At 33.6% G+C, this 17,233-nt stretch overlaps 1 protein-coding gene across 8 annotated transcripts in view; it reads left to right on the top strand.

The window, feature by feature from the left end:
- Positions 1 to 8,408: 8,408 nt before the first annotated feature.
- The window catches only part of LOC122632650 (inositol 1,4,5-trisphosphate receptor), a 30,954-nt gene continuing 22,129 nt past the window's right edge, over positions 8,409 to 17,233 (top strand). For 4 of the 8 annotated variants that reach the window (XM_043819735.1, XM_043819733.1, XM_043819734.1 and 1 more), the window contains exons 1-2: positions 8,410 to 9,143; positions 15,817 to 16,014. In XM_043819735.1, coding sequence (XP_043675670.1) covers positions 15,917 to 16,014 — 98 coding nt within the window. In that variant the 5' untranslated portion in view covers positions 8,410 to 9,143; positions 15,817 to 15,916. Of the gene's footprint in view, positions 9,144 to 15,816; positions 16,015 to 17,233 lie in introns of all 8 variants that reach the window. The other 4 variants (XM_043819729.1, XM_043819730.1, XM_043819727.1 and 1 more) reach the window with 2 other exon arrangements.

The raw sequence follows: 17,233 nt of genomic DNA, 5'->3' as shown, positions 1-17,233 counted from the left end.
CCTTTCTTTCCTTTCCTGTTCTTTTTTCCTTCTGTTTTTCTTTTTCTTTTCTTTCTGTTTTTTTTTTTTTTTGTTAATATGTCAGATTTTCGAAACCGTGTACGAGAGAGATGGTTTTATTCCTTTGTCCACGTTGAACGTTTTCTCTCGTTCTTTGTTCGTCCTTTCTTCTTCTTCCAATTTGCATATCCTCGTGTCTTCGCGCGCTGGTAATTATTGTATAATCATTATTATAGATGGGCGTTCGACGTCTTCTTTCTTTCTTTTTTCTTCTTTCTTTTCTTTTTTCTTTTCTTTTCTTTTCTTTTCTTTTTTTTACACACACACACACACACACACGCATATATATACATATATAAAAAAAAAAAAAAAAAGAAGAAAAAGGGTTCGAGTCTGATTTTTTTTCCGAGCACAAGTCGAGATTTTTTCGAGGTATATAGATGTATTAATATAATCAAGTGGGAAAACGTGCCATGAGAAATTATCGAGAGAAATTGTAAGGGCCAGTTGACAACGAATCGGTACAATCGCAACGTCGACATTGATTTCAATTTATTGCTGATTATTAACGTCCCTTCAGTCTGCGGGACTTGAAACGAATTATGTTGTTTTCTATAAATTAGGACGAGTTAAATACTTGTTTAAAGTTGATTTTTGTAGAAAATGTCGCGAGAGAAATTTTTTTTTGAAATCATGTTTCTTTCTTTCTTTTTTTTTTTTTTTAAATATTCCTCCCGAGGATCCGTTCATTCTGCCATGTCGTCCTTTTTTTTTCTGTTTGTTTGATTTGACATGGTCCGTGGTAAAACGACTAATTACGAGAGCTGTGCACAATTTTCTTTATCATTCTGAGAGATATCTTTTTCTTTTTATTTTCTATTATTTAATCTTCTTTTTTATCGCATAGAATACATATGTAAGGTGGAAAATGGGTACTAGTCCCGTCTTCCTTTTTCCTGCCATCAAGCCATCCCTGTACGTTTTCCTCGCAGGAAGTAACAACGAGTGAAGGGCTCTATCGCGGACGACAAAGAAACGTTGAAGTCACGATATACAAAAGGTGCCTCAATCGTAATTCGAACGACGAAATAATACAGTCAATGTGATGAAAATTCATGCGATCGACCACTGTGAAGAAGCAACAAAACTGAACTGAAAACCCGTGATTGTTCGAAGTCTCATCGGCATATTGCATCTTCGAATAATAAGATGTCAGATGTGTTTTCGGATGTTCCATGAAATTTAGAAAAAAGTTCAAACGATCTTGTCGGGAGATTCGACGGTATTCACTGAGAAAAATATTTCGAGATATAGTTTACGAGAAGGATGGGGGAAGGGAGGGTGTGGGAGTATTGGATGGGATGGGGGAAAGGGGAAAGTAGGTAAAGCAATCGATAAACTGTGATCTGCTAATTTCTGTATCGAATCATTATAAAAAATTAAACATCCTATCAAGTCTGTAATATTCGCTATCGTGCATAACTGTTAAGATGCATTTCATTAAGGCAGATGGTTGTTTTTTTTTTCTTTTTTCTTTTCTTTTTTTTTTTGTCGCGAATTATAAAAATATGTATAACATCTACGTCCAAGCCATTTTCGGATAAACAGGATATTAAATCAAATTACGCGAGTCTCTTTTGCATAAAAGAAAAATATTTATATTTTTTCAGAATAAACAAATCCCGAAGCACATTTCTAACATTTTCAAAGATCGCTCGAAGGTGTAGGCCCTTTGATGTTTCTGCATAGTCGTTATATATTTTTTATCAATCGAATGCTTTAAGTATTTGAGAGTCCTTGGTAATGTTGAGAAACCTCAGGGATGTTACGTTCAGTATCTCAAAGATTTTTCGTGGTAAGAATTGAAAACTCGGGCAAGATGTTACCGAAGGGAAAAGAATATATATTATGTGAGGTATAAAAATAGTCAATTTTTTCTAATTGGTAACAAAAAATTTGGAAAAAAGGAAAATGAATAATATAGGATATTAACGCCAAAAACAGCAGATTCGTTGGAAACCGAATATGTACAAATTATGGTGCACAATAATCGTTGACGGATAATAGTATTTTGTTCGAAACTGATCTCTCCTCTTTGTTTAATTCAAGTTCAATAAAAACGATTAACTTTATACGAGAGACACGTATAGCCATGGTATTTTAGTGCCTTTCGTGGGCAGAGAAATGTGCCTTATTCTATGGGTCTCATGAAAGAATTGCTTACAAAAACTAGTAAGAACGAGATAAGTGTTCTGTGTTAATTGATTCTGTTATTTTACATTTTTTACGTTATTTAAATTGCTTGCTAAATTGTAGTGTGATATATCTTTATTGGCAGATTATGAATTAGTCGTACGCGATATGAAAATTTCTAACATTATAATAGAGGTTTTATATTGATTCTATTCAATGTGCTAATTAAAAATCGATAATGAAAATAAGAAATTGTATTTATGCTCGGACCAACTTCTTGAAGTTCGTTATGAAAGCTTATATAAAAGGGAGAGAGAGCTATTATTAAAAGAATGAAAATTTAATTGAAATTCTATCGTGTTTATTTTCGAAATATATAAAAACGCGTAGATTCATTTTATTTTTTAATTTTTATCACACAAAAATGTTATAATAAATTTAGAGTAATATTATTATATTATATTGCTTCTCTCTTATGTCAGTGCATCCATCGAAGTGGATCCTTGATTTTATTTATGAGCGCATAACCTTTTGTTAATATGTAATTAATTCAAAAGAAACAATTGGAAAAAATTATTTTATACATCGATCGAGAAATAAAATTTTGGTAAAATTTCTTACATTCACGTTAACATGTAAATTCCATATACATATGTATGTCGTATATTTTTCATCAACGAGGATTGCGCTCATATTTTATGCGTTATATTTTGCCTTTCGTATAAGGAAGAACAAATGGATATTACTCGACCTTATTATAAAATAATTATTTAAGACCTTCGTGAGTATGGAATCATTCTCGGTGATTTAGTTTCACGGTGACGCGAACGGCAATGTGTAATTCGTTATTCTGAAATGTCGATTATTAAGAAATTAAGTAGACGAATATGGCTCTATACTTTTTGAAGTATCATATAAAATAGATTTCTTTTATTTTTTATTATTATTACTATTATTATTATTATTATTATTTTTTTTTTGTTATTCTAAATTATATGCCGTCTTATTTTTCCTGTTATTTCTATTGCATTTTGTCATTGTACGTTGATATATGTTACAAAATTGGATAAAAACCATATGCGTTATTAGGAAGATTTGCTGCATTTGTCGTCTTTGCACCTGTGTCCATCCTAAATGTAAATTTGGCGAAAAGCAAAGAAAATATTATACATCGGGAAATATGTTGTTGAAATGGCAAGAGAGAGAAAGTTGTGAGAGACGATTATAACAATGTGTATTAGAATGTACATTATAGTTTCTGTCGTATCATTTCTAATGTTGAATGTTTTCTTTGTGCGTTATATCGATACATAGTTGCTTTTATATGTCACTTTATTTTGACTTTCTCAAGGTGTCAATTGATTTTGTATTTTCGAGATGTTTCATTGAAAACGAGAAAGGAAACACATTACAGAGAATTTGCGTCTATTCTGCAGGTCGAAGTGATCGAGGTGAAGTCACGTTTTAAGATCTCATATTATCATTATACATGTATCATAGAATTAACTAGATATGTATAGTAGTTATCATATTCGCATGACTCTACTGAAAATATGTAGTTTTACTAACGAATGTTCATTTAAGTAAACGAATAGTTTTAATAATCATTTTTTATTTTTTTTGCAAATGTTGTTTGTTTTTCCTTCTGTTTAAACGCTTTTATTTCTTTGGCATTCGTCATTTTACGATTTAAGTTTCTTTCCTAGCCAGTTGCTGATTATCGTTATCGTACGTTTGCATTAAAGAAAGTGTCTCAGTGCACACCGTCTGGTTATAACGCCAAATTAAAAATCTTTCATACGTCATTTTTTCAATCCAAACGAATACACTGGAATTGTTGACATTTTTTCACAAATATTGAACATCGCATCGATAATACTTCCAAATCAAACCTACTACATTTGTCAACTATGAAACCCTTACAAGAGACGAGTGTATATTAGATCGTAGCCTATTTTGTGCCTAAAACGAGATTATTTGAACTTTGAAAATGGGCGACAATATAACGAAAAAAAAAAAAAAAAAAAAAAAGAGAGAGATAGAGAGAAGAAATACGTTGTATTTTATTCCTTATAAATGTCGACTTGTGCAAAATTCACAGATGTCGAAGATTAGAGAATATGATAAAGATGACTTTTTAAAATCGACAAATATACATATGTAGCGAGCTTCGGATAAGGCATTTCAAGAATATTATTACGTTCGTAGCCATAATCTTACCCCTATCGTTCTTAATATTAGAACAATATCGTTTCTATAATTAGGATAGAAGAGATTGCAGTAGTAGATAGATATCTATTAAAAAAATATCATCATTTTGATTTGTCAAATCGTTTGTATAACATCTCGTTGTTTATTATCGACATATCTCTATCGGCGTTTAAATTGATATTATTTCAAAATTTCAAAATAGATATGTATCTCTTATCTTTACAGACCAATAGGTACACGATTATTTCTTTTTTGAAGCGATTATTAACTATCTTACGATAATCCCGATTTCCGATTTTTTTTTTTCCGGAAAATAAGAAATACTTTTCCTATAGATTGAGGCATTTCGATCGGGAGAAGGAAACAGCAATATTTTTGCTACGTGTTTTTAGTATTATGTCATCGATGTTATCTAATACGTTATCAATGGTATAAATTGTCACACATATATACATATATATATATATATATATAACCGCATTAACGGTTGATTTGAATTTTAAATGTGCGATATTGCAAATATGATCCAGATATGATTGAAACTAGTTCTATACAATTATCCAATGGAAACGATGCCGCCCCCGTCCCCCTATCTTACCTCTGTACCCCTACATTCCCCCACCTCTCCACTCAATATTACGTTTTAATCTTTAAGTAATCCTTACCTTCCTTATGTTAATTGGCTTTTTCTTACCTTATACAGAATTGTGCTGATATATCTGATCTAATGGTACGTAGAGAGATCTTACCATCGTATTATATCAGCCTAAATGACTAGAGATATAAATGATTAATAATTAAATCAGAAGAATAAGAAACACTGTATGTAAAAAAATCGTGATGGATGTCGAGATATGGACTTTGTATATTTATCTCAATTAAATCGAAGTTATGCTAAACGTTAGATATCTGTTCTGTATAAAGAATAGAATTGGCATCCATTGCGACACGGAATATTTTTTCTTTTTTTCTTTTTATTTTTTTCTCTTTGCTCTCCTCATTTACACGAGATAATTGTTCTTACGTTTTTTTTTGTCGAGCCAACAGAAATTTCAAACTATCTTGTACTTATAATATTACTAAGAGAAGAATGTGTGTTGTGTGTCTCTGTGTATGAGTGTGTATGTCTGTATGCTGCGTGTACGCGTGTACGTGTTACACACGTCGCAAAGAAAATTTTACCGATTTTCGTTAAGTGCAATTTGACCAGTCAAAAAGCATAGAGATATATTTTCTCGTCCGACGATGTCAGTATACAAAGAAAATCTTACTTCGTAAGCAAAATATAGTAGACATTTTTGATTTATTAACGAATATATATATATATATATATATATATATATATATATAGAGAGAGAGAGAGAGAGAGAGAAAGATGCTTGTAATTATCAAAGAATAAGAACGGTGAATAACGAGATGAGATAATAACTATCTAATTTCATATGTCTCTGCCGAAATAGAAATTTCGTTAGATACGTTACAGTAGAATTTTCCTCTTTTCCGTAACAATATTATCTTCGCGTCTGTTATTCTTTTTTTTTCCTCGGAAATAATAAAAGAAAAAAAAAAAAAGGAAAAAGGAGATAAAAATAAAAAAAAATATTCTTGAATATATCAAAATCTGTACGTAGATTCCGATAGGAGCCAATAGAAATTAATAAAACGAATCGTTGATCGAGCATTAATGAAAATTAAATTCAAATAATGATAATATTAATGTCATCTCGCAAAGTGTTAACGAGATCTTTTAGACAATGTGTTCAATTGGACTCATCAAATCTTGAAACGATGTCATGTTAATCGAACGACTCACGAAGAATTAAGAAGAATCGATATATATGTTACGATATATAAATACATAAGAATAATCGTCGCAGAGTTTGCAGGAAATTGAGGAAAAATTGAAAATGGCTTTGTAAAGTGATATACATATACATATATGTATATGTATATATATATATATACACATATTGATATATGTATATATATATATATATATAGTAAAGCACTTAAATCGTTCGTTGAGTACGTTGGTTAAGCTATGGTATCAGCGTAAGCAATTAAACGTTTTTTTCGGAGGACGTTTCGGCGTTTCACCCTACAATCGTGAGATCGAATTATTGGTGTCTGTAGAGGTATATATTTTCTTACGGTACGCGATAATTAGCTCTACCGCTTTTGACTCGTTAAAACTCTCGGTCAGTTCAAATCGGTTGCTTACTTCTCTCGATATTCGACGTATATATTTATTTATTTATTTATTTATTTATTTATTTATTTGTACAAACATATATATATGCGGCCGCATATATTCAACTTGATCTTGAATTAGATTAAACCGATCTTCAACGATATATATATATATACGTAAAATTATGATTAAAAATTGTAAGACAATAAGCGAACCGACTTGAGCCGATCAGAGTCTTAAGATAATTATTAAATTTCCTTAGAGTTATACCTACATATATTGTTTTAATTTATGTAAATACGAATCGTCTCTGTCCGAATGCTCGCATCATCGAAGAAATGTGAGAACGAATCCGATAATAATCTCATTCGCCCTTGAACGTTCTCGTTCGAAAAGGCGTTTAAAAAATATATCCCATTGATTCTTGAATCGATGATTTTTATTAATCTAAATGGACGAGTATCCAGATAACCGATTAATCTTACGTTAGAAACTAAAGTAAGAGAAAAAAGGAACGTTCGACTTTTCCAAGTCTGATCGATCGCAGGACATTTTTTCTAGCTAGCATAACGACGACGATTGAAAGAAACTCGCTGATTCCGCGTTCTCATGGCAACACAATAAAGAGCGACAACATGAACACTACACTACTCTATAAAAGTATTTATTATAAATAAGATATAACAAAAAAAAAGTATATATATATATAAAATTATAAATATATATATTATATTAAATTAACAATGATCGAACAAGATGCAATTTTTTGGTACAATAAAATGAAAAAAGAAAAAAGGATGCAAGCCAGTTGGTATATCATCATTTCTTCGAACCTTCGACACATATCCGAAATTTATTTCGGATTCCTCTTCTACGAAAGTATTCATACTTCTTGGATCGCGAGGAAAGAGAAACGTTTCTTTTTTTAGCTTAGCACGTTGTGCCTTATCGAAAGAGCCGAAATGTTTGTTTGTTCACGCGGCCGTCTGCAATACCGATGGATGATGATTCGTAATTGCGCGCGCATTCTACCACTTCTCTCGTCACGAGGCGCTCGAATTTCATGTAATAAATTCTTTTGACAAGCGCGTGTACTCACGAATCAAATTAATCACGACGTAACTTTATGTAAAACGAAAATGTAATTATCTCTAACCTAGTAACGCATTAAACGACAGAGAGATAATAGAATCGGCCGCGTTCCAAAGCATTAGAAAAACGATTGCATCGAGGAGCCTTCTCGCCATATCCTCTATCGCAAGTATCTTAAACTTTATTTTTACAAGTCTGTTTAGCTTGGAAATACTCTGCTCCAAAGTGCCACCGTTTGCGTTCTAAAGCAACGCGCGGATAGATAAGCGCGTACGTATGCTATTTAAATTCCGTAAATAATCGATTGGCGATGTTCGAGTTTCTAAAAGAAAAAAAAGAAAAAAAGAAGAAGAAAAAAAAAAAAGAAAGAAAAGAAAAAGATAAGGAAAAAGACCATAGAATATTTTTCAAGAACGAACTAATTAATAAAAACGACGTCGCATGCACGGATGCATTTTCCGAAAGCGAATGCATTTTCACGATATAAAAAGAGAGAAATATTTGAGAAGAGTACACGAGATTGGACGATGAGAAAAAAATAATGAGAACGAAAGGAAGGAAGAAAGAAAAAGAAAGAAAAGGAAAGAAAAAGAGAAAGATCTTGCGCGAGGATTGGGCGGGGAACCGACAACAGTCAGTCCGCCATATGCAAAAGAAGACGGAGCGGTCGTAGGTTGAGGGAGTGGTGGGGAGGGGATACGGCGAGTGGTGGGGGTATGCGCGAGAGAGGTGGCTCGATCGGCGCGGAGCCTCCAACTACCTTCAGTTGTTTCAGAACCACCGTACGGTTCGAATGTCATTCCGTTACGTGGCGTGTTTTTTTTCCCCGTCGATAGATACATACGTATATCCTTATACGTGAGACAGTCAGTGTTGTTTGAGTGAGTGCGCGCGCGATTGTGTGAGTGCGCGCGCGTACCATAGGCGCTCCGAAGAGGACCCGAGGCGAAGAGGAACGAACGAGCGTTCCTATCGTGAAATCGTATAGGAGTAAGAGTTATATGTATATACGAGATCGATCGATCTACCGATGTGAATAAACGTTTTATTCTTACATCGTTATAGTCGTCTCATACATAGACTCGCATACACCATTGCGTTTTTTTTCTTCATCTTCTCCGAATTTGTGAGAGATCGAGATTCGATCGTGGGCTCTTTACGATCATTAACATTTTCTTAAGACGTTACGTTCAACGATCGAGCTTCTTTTTCGAGACCGTTTACGAAGGATAGTTGGAGTGAGAGAGAGATAGATAGATAGATAGATAGATAGATAGAGAGAGAGAGAGAGAGAGAACTTGAGTGAGAGAGAGAGAGAGAGAGATAGAAAGAGACATTTACAAGTGCTCGTCTCGACCGGTGCGAACGTACACGCACCCGCCGCCTCTCCAACGATTTCGATCGACAACGTGAAGTCAGCAACGAGTGTTCCGGCGTATCGCCGACAAAGAAGTGTGTAAGTAAACACGTTTTTCTTCTTTTCGTTCTTTGCGAGATATATGTGTGTATTATTATTCGAGTTCTCTTTCTTTTTTTTTCCTACTTTATAACGAGAGTCTCTCTACTCCCGCGTAAGTGCAAAGTGCACGCTTCCATATCATTTTTCGTCTCTCTCTCTCTCTCTCTCTCTCTCTCAATTTTTTTCTCCGAGTTTTCTTTTCCTCTTTTTCTTTATTTCGTTTCTTTTTTTTTCCATCGCGAAATATACGTTTCGATATCGTTCAGTAGTAGACTTTCTTTTAGACTTTCCTCGACAATGTGTATCCTCGTCGAATCGTCGACGTAAAACTTTCCGTAAAAACTTTCCGTAAAAACTTGAAAGTCAGTCGTCTATTTCTATGTCTCTCATTTTTATTATTATGTTCTTTTTTTTTTTTCTTCTCGGTACTCTTTCCTTTCGTCGCGGAAGGAAACTTTACTTTCGTCAGAGACGCGAGTATATAAATCGGAATGAAAAGGCGGGTTTTACTACATTTGGACGTACGCTAAGAAACTTCAAGAGAGTTGGATGGAGTAGTAGAGTGTATAGTAGTAGTAGGTAGTATAGTAGTGCGTTCACTCTATCTACTTATGTACGTATACATGTACGTATTAAGTAAGTGTGTATACGTGAGGAGCATGTACATCATGTATAAAGAAAAAGAAAGAAAGAGAGAGTAAGAGAGAGAGAGAGAGAGAGAGAGAGAGAGAGAGAGAGAGAGAGAGAGAGAGAGAGAGAGAGAGAGAGAGAGAGAGAGAGAGAGAGAGAGAGAGAGAAATCGCAACGTCGTCGTCCGTCGTCGCTGTCATCGTAGTGTCGTCGTCACCATCGTCGAGTTCACTCGAATGGACTCGTTCTTGACGAGGGTCAAGTAGAGCGTACAGCTGTTTGATCCTATATTCGTAAAATTTCATCGAGAAAATCTATCTATCGAATCCAAAAATAGATAGAGATTTTATTTGTAAAAGTATGGAAACGTATTTCGCGAATCAAAAATTTCCAATTTGCGAGTATTCATTGGGGAGAGAGAGAGAGAGAGAGAGAGAGAGAGAGAGAGAGAGAGAGAGAGAGAGAGAGAGAGAGAGAGAGAGAGAGAGAGAGAAAGGTGGGACAAGAACTCATAAAGAAAATGAACTATTAATTTGAAAATATTATGTTTCTCTCTCTCTCTCTCTCTCTCTGTCTCTCTCTCTCTCTATCTATTTCTCTTTCTTTCTGTCTCTTTTTTCTTCTTCGTATATAGTTTATAATATCTGTTTATTTATTATCTTACAGCTATAAAGAGTACAGCAAGAAATGTAACATTAACATATCAACGTTCGGTTATTAGATAAGTATCCCGTTATCATTAATTTTAGGAAAGTCATATCGAAAGACGATCGTTAGAAACTAAGAGCTAACGCAAAAGTTTTGGCCGAGAGAAAACGTTAGAAAAAGTCGAGCGTTCGAGTTTCGTTTGGTAGAGTTATATCGTTAGGAGAATAAAGATGAAATTATCATCGAAAGTTTCTTCGTGTTTTATTTTGTTTTCTTTTTCTTTTGTTTTCATATCAAGGACAACGAACTAAAAGAGATTCCGAGAAGTACGAGTGTAAGTAAATAGATGTTTATGTAAAATAGAGGTCAACTTGTCCTATCGTGAATGAGAAAGGAAATATTTGACGCACGTGTTTATCGTGCCTACCAAAAGACATTCTTAAGAAACATGGATCCCTTTAAATCGCTGCGTATCAAAGCCGACGACGATCCATGTGATCGACGACGAAACTTCTTTTGAATTCGCCTTGAAGAAGAAAAGGATAGTCATGAAAAGGAAAGATACTAGATAGAGATAGATGGCTAGAGAATGAGAGAGAGAGAGAGAGAGAGAGAGAGAGAGAGAGAGAGAGAGAGAGAAACGTAAGGAACCTGTTACGCATCGTATCGCGTGTGCTAAGTGTTAGCCAACAGCTGTATTTGAACTTACGAATCGGATGCCATTGTTATTCTCGCGAACGAACATTCAACAAGATATCTTCGACAAATTTTCATTAAATTTCGAATTACAATTTATACGGAGGTAGACACGTACATATAACACATGTATGTATATATATATATGTATATATTTCTACACGTATGTTTAAAATGAAAATAATATAGTAATTGATATCAGCCTGAATTAATTTTGTAATAATTTTTCTCTTATGTTAATCAATATTTTTTTCTTTCTTTCTTTTTTTTTAATTAAGGAATCGATAAGATAAGATTAGCGAGGTATATTGCGAAGATTATTAGCGAAGTAAAAATTATATTTTCCTAAGCGAAATAAAAAGATCTATATTTGGATGTTAGGATCTTTCAGGATTCACGAGAATTCGAATTGCACGTATCATACTCTGATTACCGAGTTTGCCCTTATTTAGTGTTGTATCGTTTAGCATTAACGACGATAATGGAACTAACCAGCGGTTGCGGTATTGGTATTGCGTTCAACGTTATTCCACGTGCGTGCCTGTCTCGAACAGTTGGTTACAACGTGCTATTCCTACTGTATCTTCTCGAAAACTGGTATGGTAATAATCAGCTCGTTTACCGATACCGATAATCATATCGATAGCTGTTAAAACATCATCTCGTAAAAATGAAGCGTAAAAAATGAAGTGAGAACGCGAAGAAAAACGAGACAGAGAAAGAGGGAGAAAGAAAAAAGTTCTTAGCTACATCGTTTTCCGAATGATAGAATAACAAAATTTTCTTTTAGCTTGTAGTTTTACAGTATGAAAAAAAAAAAAAAAGTAGAAAAAGTGACTTAAAAAGTCTCGAAAAAGGGCAACTGATTTATAAAATTATTTCCAGCGACTTTTGCCGATATATATCCTTGCACATCGGTCAATTGTGTAATGTACACTTTCAATGTTTATATTTAGTAATTCATGTAATTATTTAATTTTATATTCATTTAAGTATATAGGAATAAAAAAACTTAATTGTAGATAGTGTTCGTAAATATTTTATAATATTTTATTATATATATTGTCGTAGCGTTGCCTATGGAATGCAAAGTAATACACACATGCATATACATATATATATATACATATATATATATATTTATTTTATTAGGTTTATTATTTCAACCGAGTGGCAGGTTGCAGGTCCGAGATTAGATAGAAAATAAGAGCGAAATAGAAGGAACGTTCCCACAAGCGTGTACATATGTCGCTCAACAACGTGAGACTATCTAACTTAGTCGTTAGTAACCCACTTTATTTCGTTGTAAAACGGATATAACGTTTTATAGATCATCCCGAGCCGGCGATACGATCGAACCCAGCAAAGCCAACGGGTTATTGACATCAGACAGGAGAAACGATGTATACGATGCAACGATTCGTAATAATCAGACGTAATGTTTTCATTCCTTTTATGTTGCACTCGTATATGTGTATATTCAAATCTGTTTTTGTAGATGATAAGTATTATTACATCGTCGCTTAATTATTTTTCGGCGATCATCGAACGTTCATATAAAAAATTTCAAGATTACTGCAAAATCTTAAGTTCGATTGCTTCTCCATAAATACCGATTTTCTCTCTCTTTATATATATATATATATATATATATATATATATATATATATATATATATATTTCACACTTTTCGAGGAGTTACTGGCAACGTCTTGGAAAATTATGGATGTTATTCTTACGGCGCGCCATTGAAGATCGCCGCTCTTCGTTCATAAATTTAAAGGGTGACGTTGGCTCAGTGCATTAAGTCTTATCAAGGACGATTTCATTCTCTCTTTCTATCTCTTTTTCTCTCTCTCTCTCTCTCTCTTCCTCACGTACTTCCTTTCTCTTTCTTTCTCTCTTTTTTTTTCTCTCTTTCCATTTCTTTCTCTGTCACTTTCGTTTTCAAGAACGACCCAGGAAAGAATCACGTAAAAATATCTTTCTATCTATCGTCGAGTAGTAGGTGGAAATCCTTGGGAAAAAAATGTAACGTTTTAGACTTTGTAACGTAAATCTCTCATGGTGGCTCGCGCGATTCATGAAAACTCGATACTGTCTTTTATGAAACCTGAGCGTTTTAGTTGTTACTTAGTTGGGTCTGCTAAAAAGGGGACCCAAGAGGTTTCCCTTACAAAATGAGTCTCGAACGAGTGGGACACTAAGTTTACTTTACGCGATATGCCTAAATAATTTTTTCCTTTTCTTTGCTTTTCTTTTTCTTTTTTGTGTTTTTCGAAATCGTATTACGTTCTCTTAAAAAATTTAACTTTCATTCGAAGAGATAGAGTAACAAAAAAAAAAAAAAAAAAAAAGGAAAAATGTAAAATTCGAACGAGTTTCGTCTAATTGAAAATATTTTGAAATGCATGGATCTTACACGATATCGTGTCGTCCCGAACGTCGTTCGATAACTTTCGAGGATGGGATTATAACTCAGTAAATAAGTACTCATCTCTCGTTTATCGATGCATCGGTGCATTTCCATTAGGCCATATTGACGGCCAATTGATCGTTGCTCTGGATCGACCCCACCGTCGACAATAACAAAGAAGAAATATGCCCATGGAACATCTGTCAGTTTGCTTTTTTCTTTCTTTTTTTTTTTTTACATTGTAATAACGTCTTAGTGCATTTATTGCAAGCACGTATATGTATATACGTATGTACGTAACTAAGTACGTATGTGTGATTATGTATACAAGGCGAAAATTATATCTCGTTACGTTTCATCGAGGAAGACGAAACGCGTAGGATAAACGTTTCATGATAGAAAGAATTCGATCGATTGTTGTAGAGAACCATCTTGTTGGAAATTCCTTTATATAAAACGAACATACGTTTGTTTAATAACGATTTCTCCAGTTTATTTTCATAATCTATCTCAGATTTTCTTTATCTTTATTTTCTTTTTTCCTATTTTCCATTTGCTATTTTCTCTTTCTCACTTTCTATTTCCTCCTTTTCACTCTTTTTCTCTTTTTCTCATGATTCTTTTTGTTTCTTTTCTTTTTTCTCTTGTTTCTTTTTTCTTTCTTTTTTTCCCTTTTCTTTTTCTTTTCAAATCAAAGAAATAAAGTGTAGGCAAAGCGCATCGTCTTCTACGCGAGTTGCTAATTACGACTATGCTACGACGTCTAACATCAAACTTTATCACGTGCTTAACATTTCCCTCGAGCCTCTTGGTCACGTGTATGTGTTATGGCTCAAGTCATTCATTATGCAATATGTACATATTTTACACGCGTTAAGCGTGAACTCCGTGCAATAAGAAAGTGTTTCCTCAATTTCGATTATCTCGACATTTTTTTTTTTATCAAAGGCTATTTCATTGGTAATCTTGAGAGAAAAAAGAGAAGAGAGAGAGAGAGAGTGAGAGAGAGAGAGAGAGAGAGAGAGAGAGAGAGAGAGAGAATAAGTTAAAGAAAAAATATTGGATAAAAATTCTCTGTGTTTTGATAAAGCACATTAATCATATAGATTAATAATTGGTCTCGTTCGAACGAAAATTTGTTGATTGTTCGTGACGATCACACATCCATTGTAAATCCGTCCTTCGTTACGGTGATCTCTCATTCATAATTTAATCGTTTCTCTCTCTCTTTCTCTCTCTCCTTTCTATCATCCATTCATATCTATTCAAATAGGTTCGTATACACGCAATGTGATCGCACTTGGAGAGACATTAGAAAGGCATTATGAAATCGTGAACGTTTAAAAAACTCTTGAGTCATAAATAGGCGATACGAACTTGCATTGACATTCAAAATAAAAAAGTAGAAGGGAGAGAAAATGAATGCTTCAGTGTAGATAAGATCGTTCATCCAAAATCCCGTATTACGCAAAGGAGGCTACCAAAAATAGAATTTGAAAAGTACTTTCGAAGTATGTACGTTTTGATTCAAAGTGAACAGGTATGGTGATTTCTTTAAAAAAATGTAAAGGGATCATTATCAACTAGGAGAATGTACCTCTAATAATTCTTATTCCTGCTTTTTTTTCTCTTTTTCTTTTTTTACGGTCACAAAGGTAGGACGCAAATTATTTACGATTTAAAAAACAATAGTGGAATAACAACGTTGGTTCCTTGTGAAACGAATAGCTTTGTAAAAAAAAATTAACCTTGGAAAAAACATTTAATTCTTTAGCATTATTCCGAGCGTATAAGCGAAGGTTAAGGGTCAGATAAATTCAAAGCCGACCTCGTTGCGGCCCATTTGATCGTTCGGTCGGTCGTTTGCGTCCGATAAGCCATTCTTAAAATCACTTAATCTTCGATGTTTTCGTTCGTTGTATCCTAAATACACGATTTATACAGACGAAAACTAAAATAGCTCTCATAGACGTTACTCTCTTTCTCATGAGAAAAAAGTAGTAGTAGTAGTAAGTAAATGGTTTAACGATTGTGGATAAAAAAAGGTTAAAGGTTATTAGTAAACGAAATAAATGTCATCAAATAATCGCGTTTATCCATTCAAAATGTTAAATTGCCTTAGATCGTTTTAGCAATTGGTATTATAAAAAATATTACGAATTTTCAATTACATTGGAATTAATTGAAATTTATTGCTTCTCTTTTCATGTATTTCTCCTGAGATCTTTTTATTAATACTAATCTTCTCTTCTTTTTTTTTTTCTTCTTTTCTCCTTTCAGGTGTCGCCATGACTAATTCGATCGGCTAAGGTGTAGTGATCGAGGCGTTTACCTCCGATTTTGAGGTATTGGGAAACTCGCGAAGGAAAAGCACTACAAAATGGGTGAAATTCTTGGTTCGGCGAGTTTCCTTCATCTCGGCGATATCGTCAGTCTCTACGCCGAGGGAAGTGTTTCAGGTTTTCTTTCCACATTGGGGTAAGTGGATTGTGATGATAGTTTTGAACGGATTAGAACGGGTAGATACGATTTGCTGGCCGAATGCACTACATTTTTCTGGTCTTTGCATATTCGATCGATCGTAAGGAAGCCGTAACCACCAATGTTCTAGAGGTGGCCGTGAACTTTGTTTTTAATTACTTATTACTATTGTTTTAAATACGATTTCTTTTTTGTTTTATTTATATAACACGATATTGAAACTTTATCTGAACGTTGCTAACTCGTCTATGCATTTATCGCGATATTAAGAAGAAAAAAAAAATCTCACAGATAATATCCACTTTTCCTAATCCGTTCGCATTCACGATCTTAGATATTTACCTAACACGATTACTTGGATTTGCGTCCAAGTAGTTTACTCTTCGTCCCTCTCTCTCTCTCTCTCTCTCTCTCCCCTCATATTTAATCTTTTACGGTGGTAATTCGAAAGATAGACCCTATCGTCTTCGTTACTTTTCTTTTTTTTTTTTATTTTTTTTCCTTCTTTGAATTATTTCTCTCTCTCGTGACTGTAAAATTGTAAGATTTGATAAAAAATCAATCGCTCGAACGTTACGCGTAGATGAATATTTGAATTTTATTTTTTAAACGTAAATACGTGATAATGCATCGGATAGAGTTTATTAGATATAAAAAATAAATAAATAAATAATTGATAGGTAATGTACTTTTTAATTGAATGGCTCGAATAGCCTGCCGAAAAGAGAAGAAAGAAATCGAAAGTCATTATCAGTTTGTTTCCATTCAATGAATATTATATAATTCCGGATGGAATTCTACTCGGTCATACCAAGTTAATCGGATTCGTTACGCGGATATTCGTACGTCGATACATTGTCCATGCATCATATCTGTCCACTGTTTAAATTAACGTAGATTACGATCTTCATTAATCTTAGCGATCGACAATAAAGCAGATCAAAACGAACGTTAATTGATCGTAAGCGAATATCATCGAAAGATTGTTAAAAATTACGTATGTCCGTAGATAGATAGATAATTAAATAGGTGTATATTGTAGATAAAAATATTGCTTTACTTTTATTTACACCCTCGATCGATGAAATAACACATTATCTATTTTCATTTTCAATTTTTATATCGTTCTCTCGCGGCGAAATTCACGAGCACGCTCTAACACTTTCTTTCCTTTTTCTTTCTCTCTCTTTTTTTTTCTTTCTCTCTTTGTCTTTTT

This window comes from Vespula pensylvanica, chromosome 10 (genome assembly GCF_014466175.1).
Source record: "Vespula pensylvanica isolate Volc-1 chromosome 10, ASM1446617v1, whole genome shotgun sequence".
NCBI classification, from domain to species: Eukaryota; Metazoa; Arthropoda; class Insecta; order Hymenoptera; family Vespidae; genus Vespula; species Vespula pensylvanica.
This window is presented reverse-complemented; position numbering and strand designations above follow the sequence as displayed.